Below are 9697 nucleotides of genomic sequence, written 5' to 3'. Positions count from 1 at the left end.
CCCAATAATACTTATGTCTATATAGTGGACAAATATATAAGTGCTGGTTTCCACCAAAGTACCTAGGGATTGTTCAAATGCCTTTTGAAGAGGTGAATCTTCAGACTACCTTTATAAACACTGAGGTAGAGTGGGACTCTGCTGTAAATAGTGGACATTAATTCCACTGTTAACGGATGCAGGTGCAGAAGAGGGTCTTGAGGTGTGGTCTCCTCTGTCTCATGAAGGGCGTAGTTCAAGTCAAACATGACTAAGGCACAGAGGGTTTGATACGGTGCAGTGACACTTGTACTTTCAGGTAGGAGGGAGCAAAACTGCTGACATTTCAGCTGTGCAGGTCTATGTTAATATTGTCTGGGCTAGAACATGGGCTGGTATATGCAAATGTTAGGGATGTAAATATTAATAAATATTAATATTAACACTCACACACACACACACCCACACATAGATGCGCATATTAACAAGGGGCATATTAATACATTAACTTTTACTCAAAAAAACTAGTACATCCTACATTACACAAACATTTTGAATATACTCATGCTTTTAGAAGCCATATCCAGTTAAAGGTCATATGGCATCAGAAGTTAGAATAGCATACAGAACCTGAGTAATGATCTCCTAGTAAGCTAGTTAAACTATCTGTGCATAACAAGATGTCTTATTTACGAATTTAGACCTTTCTCATACTAGTAATTCTAATACTAATTCTAATACTAGTTTAATGTAAACATAACAGTTACACATTAAAGTTTGTGTGTATTTCCAAGTGTTCTATTCTTGTTAGCATAGTAAAGCTCTGAGAGTTTGCTCTCTCTCTGTCTGTGTGTGTGTGTGTGTGTGTGTGTGTGTGTGTGTGTGTGTGTGTGTGTGTGTGTGTGTGTTTGTTTGTGTCTGTGCATGAGTAAGGTGATGATGGCTGCTAGTGTATAATAAATGCTGTAAGGGTATATTTATAAATCTGGGATAGCTCTCTGGGACTTGAACCTTATCGGTCTATGTGCGTGTCTGCCTGTCAGTGAAATAGGAGAGGTGTTCCTTATTAGTTTTACATGGCAGGGTTTAAAAAAACAATTGGATCTTGCTGAATTCAGGTCTTTCATGGAGCAGGAAATAGCCTGGGTATGCAAACGTAGAAATAGTGACAGTGATCTGTAGAAATGGTGACAGGGATCTGGTTGCACGTAGTGTGAAATTAATTTAGGAAGTCATCAATTATTACATTTAGTAATAATTTGATCAGCATTTGATTACATTTTAACTTTAAATCTAAGATAACATATTAAATTACTCTAGTATACAATAATTCCATAATAAAACTTAATACAATAATATAATCTGCCAAATTTGATGACACCAGTCACAAATGTGATACAACACCCAGTTTCTCTGAAAACTAATAAGCACACAAGCTCACTTCAGTCTCTGACACTAAAATGTAATAACTTGGCATAACATGTAATAAATGAAATATTACATATATGTCCTTAAGGCGAATGTAAAGATGAACATGAAGATTAAACAAACATTTTTATTCAAAATTTAACAGTCTGTGTTCCACACTTGCAAGCATAGCTGCTAATAACAGATATGGATTTATTTGAATAGATGGTTGGTCATTAATTTTTTATTTTTGTTTTTATTTGTCTTTCAGCTTTTTCATCCACTAATATCTGCACTCAGCAGCCATGCTTCTCCGAGGAATCCTGGCACCTTCTCTGGCGTAGCGCGAAACTTGGGCTCGGGGTGCAGAAATGCTTGAAATAATGAACAGGCGAGAGGTGTGAATGCTCTGAACTGTTGGGCTACTTGGCAGCCGTCCTTGATTCCGTACAAGCCCTTCATCTCGGTTAGTGTCCTTTCCTGCTCGCGCCAACCTAAGTACTCCTTATATGCCACATTGTCCAGAATGCTCTCAGCCCAGGGTAGTCTTCCCATTAGCATTGCATAAATGAGAATCCCTAATGCCCAGCTATCTGTACTGGCCTCTACTGAGACCAACACACACTTACTTTGTTCCTTCTGGGCCTTCTTTTGTCTCTTGTTCCCATTGTTGTCTGCAGAGGAGGACCCTGATTCAGTCTCCTCCTTCTTCCTTGCTATCTCGGCCTCAGGTGTACAGTATGGGGAGCTATACCAAACACATGGCACCCTTGTACCCACTGCCTTCACCATGCCAAAGTCGCCAAGCTTGACCCAGCGGCAGTCTCGGTCACACAGGAAGATGTTCTCTGGCTTGACGTCCCGGTGAACAAAACCAAGAGAGTGGAGATGAGAAAGAGCCCCGCTGATCTGAGAGGCCACCCTCTGAACGCAAGTCTCTGCCAAACCCATCTAAAAAGAGAAAACACTCACAGGCTTCAATAGAAGTAGGTATTCAGCCTTTGTTGCATTTCGCTTAAAGAAATTGGCAATTCTGCACTTTCATATGTGTTTTCCGTCAGCTTATTACTCCAAATTTCAACAGGTTTTCTGGAATTTTCTGTATTCTTTACTTCTGGAATTTGCTTCTTTAAATGTTTAATCACTCTATAATGAGATGGATGTGCTAACTAATGCTACCATGTCTTCTGTATTGGACTGAATGATCTATTAATAACAAATAAAAAATGTGAGCTGCAAGCCATTTCTAAATGTTCTTAAATGTCATTTTGAGACGTGTTGATGTGACCTTGAGAAGTTGATGTAGCAGAGGGCTTGCAGCATAACCAGGGTTCATGTGCCCCATGAGAAAGAACTTAACACGACCATTTTTACACCAAATAAGAAAAGCACCCGTGTTCATGTGCCAGAGGATTATTCCTAAAAAGCAGATGGTTCCTTATTTAATTCTGAAGGCTTTTATTCCCCTTTGGGTTGCCTTAATTCAACCAACTGGGATACCTTTAAAAATGCCCAGACCTAGACGCATGGCTAGAATCTGAAAATGTGCTCAGACCAGCCTTAAGGCCTTCACCCACATGACTGTTATTTTTGAAATTTTGTTTTGTTTGCTTTTGTCCAGCAGCTAACCACTATTTTCAAGCCATTTGAGACAAAACTAAAGACTCCAGACCTCTGTCCAGGGTTGAGGAATATTATGCTAATATGTTAATGTTAAAACATTTACACTGAGCCAATTTTATTTGTATTATGCTCAAAGTTATAGTAAAGGTGTATGGTTACCTTTACCCTGCCATTTGCTAACCTGAAATTAGTAATGTCAGATACTTCTGTTTCTTTGAATGTTGATGATAATACATATACATGGTGTCATTTATTCCAATGAATTGACTCTCCCTCTGCACCGCACTCACTTGATAGAAACATTACACTCTGTGTGATATGTCATGAGGACATGTTGCAGGCAGTAGCATGTAGGCTCCCTTTGGTTCTTAGGACCACAGGTGCAGAGCCTGAAGACACTGATCTCCTGCAGGAGGAAGCAACAGAGGGCTGACTGAGTGCGGATGAGTCTCTGGCGAACGAGCTGAATACATTCTTCGCTCACTTCAAGGCTACATCTAGCAGCGCTAGTGCTAATGGTACTATCGGCGCAGCCAATGGCGCATGCGCAGGGCCCACCAGAGAACAGCGCCCTCTCATCATCACGGAGAGTGACATGAGGAGAGTGTTTAAAAGGGTGAATACCAGGAAGGCGATGGGACCAGACGGTATCTGCGGGAGGGTCCTCAAAGCCTGCGCAGATCAGCTAGCCCCGGTATTCATCGACATCTTCAATCTCTCCCTGACGCTCGGTATCGTCCCGTTCAGTTTCAAGCGATCCACCATCGTCCCCGTCCCAAAGAAACCTCGACCCTCCGACCTCAATGATTACCACCCTGTTGCCCTCACATCAGTCTTGATGAAGTGCTTTGAAAAGCTAGTCAGAGACTTCATCATATCTTCACTGCCAGCCTCCATGGACCCACTGCAGTTTGCATACTGCCACAACCGCTCCACTGACGATGCAATTGCACATCTGCTCCACACTACACTGACTCACCTGGACGAAGGGAGGGGAAATTATGTTAAAATGCTGTTTGTCGACTACAGTTCAGCATTTAACACTATCATCCCCTCCCTACTCACTACTAAGTTGGGGGGATCCAGGACTGCATACATCCCTGTGTGACTAGATCTCCAACTTCATAACAGACAGACCACAATCAGTATGGGTGGGCAACTGCGCCTCATCCACCCTCACCCTCAGCACTGGAGCTCCTCAGGGTTGTGTCCTAAGCCCCCTGCTCTACTCACTGTACACCCACGACTGCACAGCCACTTCCAGCTCCACCATCATTGTCAAGTTTGCTGACGACACCGTTGTCATGGGTCTGATCTCGGACAATGACGAGAGGGCCTACCTGGAGGAGATTAAACACCTGGAAAACTGGTGCCAGGAAAATAATCTCCTCCTAAACGTCAGTAAGACAAAGGAGCTAATCGTGGATTGCAGCAAGAAGCAGGAGCGGCACTACCAACCTGTGAGGACCAGTGGAACCACGGTGGAGAGAGTAGATAGTTTCAGGTACCTTGGTGTTCACATCTCGCAGGACCTGTCCTGGTCCCGCCATACCAACTCCCTGGCAAAGAAGGCTCGTCAGCGTCTTTACCATCTCAGACGCCTAAGAGACTTCAGACTGCCCTCCAAGGTACTGCGGAACCTCTACACCTGCACTATTGAGAGCATCCTCATGGGGAACATCACAGTCTGGTTTGGAAATAGCACCAAGCAGGACAGACAAGCACTCCAAAGGGTAGTGCGTTCAGCAGAGTGCATCACTCATATGGAACTTCCTGACCTGCCGACCATCTACCACAAGTGGTGCCAGACCAAGGCCAGGAGGATTGTGAAGGACCCCACCCATCCCAACAATAGACTCTTCTCTCTGTTGAGGTCAGGGAGGCGCTTTCGCTCCCTGAAGACCAAGACAGAGAGACTGAAGAGGAGCTTCTTCCCACAGGCCATTCGGGCCCTGAATCAGGGAAACTGATAAACTGTGGGGACCACCACCACCATATAACATAACTGTATATATATAGATATTCTATTCCACCATGTAACTTTGTTATTCTACAAAATGGATCTGTACATTCTGTACATTGTGTACATATATACACAACAATATACATTGTACATTGTGTATGTAATCATAATATACATATATTGTACAGACATTGTTAATATATTTTGTACATACATAGAATATATATATTTCTCTTTGCATATATATATATATATTTCACATATATAGAATATCTATATTTCTCTATGCACCCCTGTTTTCTTTTCCTCAGTTTGGACAGAGCACTCTCAACCATTTCACTGCGAGTTATACTGAGTATGACTATGTATGTGACAAATAAACCAAACTTGAAACTTGAAACTTGACTTTAAAGAGCTGGTCATGGATTCTGGGGAGACCTCTCCTTTTAGCTGGACACTCCTGGGTGAGCTCTGTATCCTTTTGGCTGGACACTCGCCTCCTGTATGAGCTCTGTCTCTCTCTCATTTTGGTTGGACACTCACCTCCTGGGTGAGCTCTGTCTCCTTTTGGCTGGACACTCACCTCCTGGGTGAGCTCTTTCTCTCCTTTTGGCTAGGCACTACAGCACTAGGTGCTGTTATGTGGCACTCTTTCTCCCTTTTTCTCTTTCTTTCTTTCTTTCTCTCATTCTCTCTTGCTTTCTGTCCCTGAGACTATTATTGATCATGAAATGATTAAACCATTTCCCTTGTGGATCAGGAATAGGGTAGGTCAGACTAGGTATGCCCGTACATGTCACCATGCAGGAGTTCTCATAGAGTTATCCTATCTAGACACCTTGGGTAGACAGATTCCACCCTATGTATTTAGGTTAATAGTTTAGTTAATTAAATACTTTAGTGCTTAATGGTTTAGTTTAGAGTTTTATTTATGGTTTTGTTTATTTATTTTCTTTGATAGTATTTGTGACTAACATCTGCTTTGTCTAAATATGTCTGGTCTGCATTTAGTCCATCATATATCCAGAGTGAGGGTCTGTAGTGTAGTGAGTGTTTTTACTCTTTATCCTATAGCATGGGTCCTGACAAGATGTAAGAAATTTGTAGAGTTGACCTTTTCTGTCAGAGCCACGTTGAGCTAGGACTTCAGGGGAGTGTTATCTCCACCACCTGTAACTACATATTTGTCTGCTATTTTGATCTCAAAGATGTTTGGAGATGATACAACCATACTAGATCAATAAATTTTATTTGTACCTTTTTGTCTTTTTCTGTACCATGTGTGTAATCTAGGTGCATGTGCAGTGTTAGTCATCCAGTCGTAGCAATTATATTGTCCTAGACTGTCCCAAAAGCTGTGAGGATCACTAGGTTTGTCTACTCACTAGTCACACATTGACTAGTGTGCTGCTACATATACTTACTCCAGTTGTGTGGCTGCTATTGGGGATGTTCCTCCCACCTGTTTTTTTTTTTGTTTTTTTTTGACAAATGCTGTATGGTTTTTCACAGTTTACAGATGTCCTATGGCACCTGCCTCCATCTGATAGTCTAGATGACACACACGCAGCCATACAATACCCTTAATTGTCAGTGTGCCCAGTGTGATCTGACCCATGGTATTCTCACTGTCCTTTCACTGTCTCACTGTCCTTTCTACTTTAAAGGTTTTTAAAGCATTGTATTTAATTGTTTTTATGGTATTTTCTGCTTCTTCGGCACTCTTTTTGCACTGTTATGTTGTGCATTGACAGTTTTGTAGTCCTGTTTGTGCTTCTGTGTTATTCTTGGCGGCAAAGAAACAACATTTCCTACCAATGTATACTAAGTAATATGAAGGAATGATAATAAAACCTAAAATTAAACTCATGGAGGGCAATGATGGTGAATCATTTAACTACCTCAGGAATAATGACATCATACAGGTCTCCATAAAGGCCAGGCTGTTGGGCGAAGACATAGTGATTTGGGGTGGAAAAGACGATGCCCAGAGCAGACGTGAGAGATGGGTGGGTACAGAAGGCCAGGGACAGATTGTACTCCCTCAGAAAGGACAGCAGAGAGGTGGAGTCACGAGGGAAGAATTTTAAGGCCATCAGAGTGCCTAAGGTTTGAAAAACAACAGGGATGTCAGGAGAGGAAATGGAGAGGAAATGAATGGTGCAAACACAATTGCAGTTTGATCAGCGGACATTGGGTGTGTAAGAACTGGAGAGATGAAAGCAAGAACAACTTCATGCAAAAAAAGGCCACATTTACTGACCTCTCTTTTTGTGCACTGCCAGTATGACCTTGCCATATGAGCCTTCACCCAGAAGTTTGATGACCCGATAGTGGTCCGACGGATCAAGTGAAGTCAACGACTGAGCGGTTAGGTGACACAGTTCATTTAAAAGTCTGATGGCAGCCTGGGAGAATTGTTATGTAGTCAGGAGAAGAGATAACATTTGTGAGCTCCACTGCAATTTGATAGAGTTAGCAAACCCACTTGTTCTAGACACAGGCTCGTGTCATTTCTGTGTTGAATTTATGGCAAATGTAAGGCGTTGACTCCAGTGCCTGGGCCACATCCTGGGCTTTTCACAGTTTTGATTCAACCCATTCCAAAGGACCAGATCCAGGCCATGTGTTATAATAAGGTCTTACCAGGATGAGAGGATCAGTTGAATTGTCGGTTTATCAAGTGTGATCAGGGACAGCCAAAAACAAGCATGCCGGTGATCACTCTGATGACTTCCAGCCTGTCTGGTAGCATCAGTAACCCAGAAAAGCGAGGTTCTATCCATACAGCCCATGCTGATATATCCTGGTGTTTACAAGAAGGGTTGACTAATAGTTGTGAAAGCCTTTTGGAACTCCATTCTAAGGATCAGGCATCCAATCCATTCAATCGCCACCTTTCAAATGTCCCCTGGCAGTCTATATTTGGGACCCAAGTGCAGGGAGATATGCACTACACCCTCATTTCACTGCATAAGGATTAAGTGTTCTGTCTGATGAACCAATATATAATAATATATATAATAATAACATACAAATATATAATCTGTGAACAGATCAAAATATGTAATAAAAAAATGTCTGTCTGCCAAAGAACTAACATAACAAAAAACATTGCTTTGTAACCTGGGTTACTGCTGTTTATCTGTCTATTTTTTAAAATATTAGTAAGAGTATTTATTAATTAGTGTTTCTTACTTTATTATATTCATATGGTGGTGGTGCTTTTGGAAATTATATGTTTCAATCGAGCAGCGAATTAATCTGATGGGGATGAGTTAGAGGGACTGGACTAAGGGACTAAGAGGGCTCTGCTACACTTGCTGGATTATGTAAAAGGCCTCTGCTACACCTACTGGATTATGTAAAAGGGCTCTGCTACACTTGTTGGATTATGTAAGAGGGGTCTGATATACCTACTAGATTATATAAGAGGGCTGTGCTACACCTGTTGGATTAAGTAAAATGTAATCTTCTGTGTGACTGAAGACTCAAGGAAGGTTAACAGGTGGCAGATCACACACCGTCCCCCGTTGGTCTGATTAATGTCTTTAGATTACATGACATTTACACTGTACTTGTAAAAGAAAGTGGGTTTGTGCTTTTTTTGACATAAATAATATTCCCAGATATATTACGATGTATCACTCATAACTAGATTATTCTGGATTAGTAACTGTGTTATACATTTAGCTCATAGGTCGAAATAATTCGGTGCATTTTGTTAGCATAATCTATAAATGGTATATAATATTGTGCTTCTACTTGTTTAACATATTTTTAAAAAATTATTATTATTCCAAATAAGTCATATATACTGAGGTATTAAATATTATGCCAAAATTATCTCATTATCTATAATATAAAAACTATTATAATAAACATTTTGTTGTATAAATAGATTAAAACATTTTACAATCATTCCAATTTAGTAAATTGTGAAATGTAAACTTTATTTTTAGCAAGTAAGAGGTGAGATTTGCATCCATGCTGTGAATTTGATGACTTACAGTCATATTGGCAGTAGGTAAAAGTTCTGGAGATGTTCAATGATTTTGATCCCTACAAGTCCCACTGCAGGTGCTTGATTCCAGGGAAATCCTGAGGTCAACACTTGAAGTTTAGCTGGCTGTAAATCGGAAGGTTGTCTCAGTGTTGCTGTCTCCCCTGTCGCTTTATTCACACACAGACACTTGATCTGTGGCTCTCCGCGTGTGTTTTCCCTGCTCTGCATCCTTCTTCTACATTCTGCCTCAGCTTTTATACTGCCATACGCTGCCTCTCTCTGCACTCTCTCATAAACGTACTGCCACGTGCAAGAGTGCACACATGTATACGTGCACACAAGCACACACACGTACATGTGCACACAAGCATGCACACGCGCACACACACACACACACACACACATGCACACACGTTCATATTACTATCTTACTGTGAATTAACTACTGCAGCTAAATATTGCTGTGCTTAAAAACAAATACACATGTACGGACACAGGAATATTACACTTATCATTATGTTTTGTTACTTTGTTACTTTTATAGTAATTATACACATATATTCAGAAATATATATATATTTATGTAAATACAGAAATAGAACAAAAAAACTTAAAATATAAAGAAACATGTATGGATATAAACTCATCCAGACACAGGACACATCACTGTAGGGCAGAGGTGCTGCTGACGTTACTTGGCACCCTAGGTGAAGTTCCAC

At 41.1% G+C, this 9697-nt stretch overlaps 1 protein-coding gene across 1 annotated transcript; it reads right to left on the bottom strand.

The window, feature by feature from the left end:
* Positions 1-1516: 1516 nt before the first annotated feature.
* Positions 1517-9262, bottom strand: si:ch211-171h4.3 (serine/threonine-protein kinase SBK1). Its single transcript, XM_027008310.3, has 4 exons — positions 8983-9262; positions 7236-7380; positions 6874-7076; positions 1517-2337 (listed from the first exon to the last, which is right to left on the bottom strand). The coding sequence occupies exons 1-4, from the start codon at positions 8986-8988 to the stop codon at positions 1663-1665; spliced, it is 1029 nt and encodes a 342-aa protein (XP_026864111.2). The 5' UTR covers positions 8989-9262; the 3' UTR covers positions 1517-1662.
* Between the last annotated feature and the right edge of the window lie 435 nt (positions 9263-9697).

This window comes from Electrophorus electricus, chromosome 2, assembly GCF_041902795.1.
Source record: "Electrophorus electricus isolate QZ-2024a chromosome 2, ASM4190279v1, whole genome shotgun sequence".
NCBI classification, from domain to species: domain Eukaryota; kingdom Metazoa; phylum Chordata; class Actinopteri; order Gymnotiformes; family Gymnotidae; genus Electrophorus; species Electrophorus electricus.
This window is presented reverse-complemented; position numbering and strand designations above follow the sequence as displayed.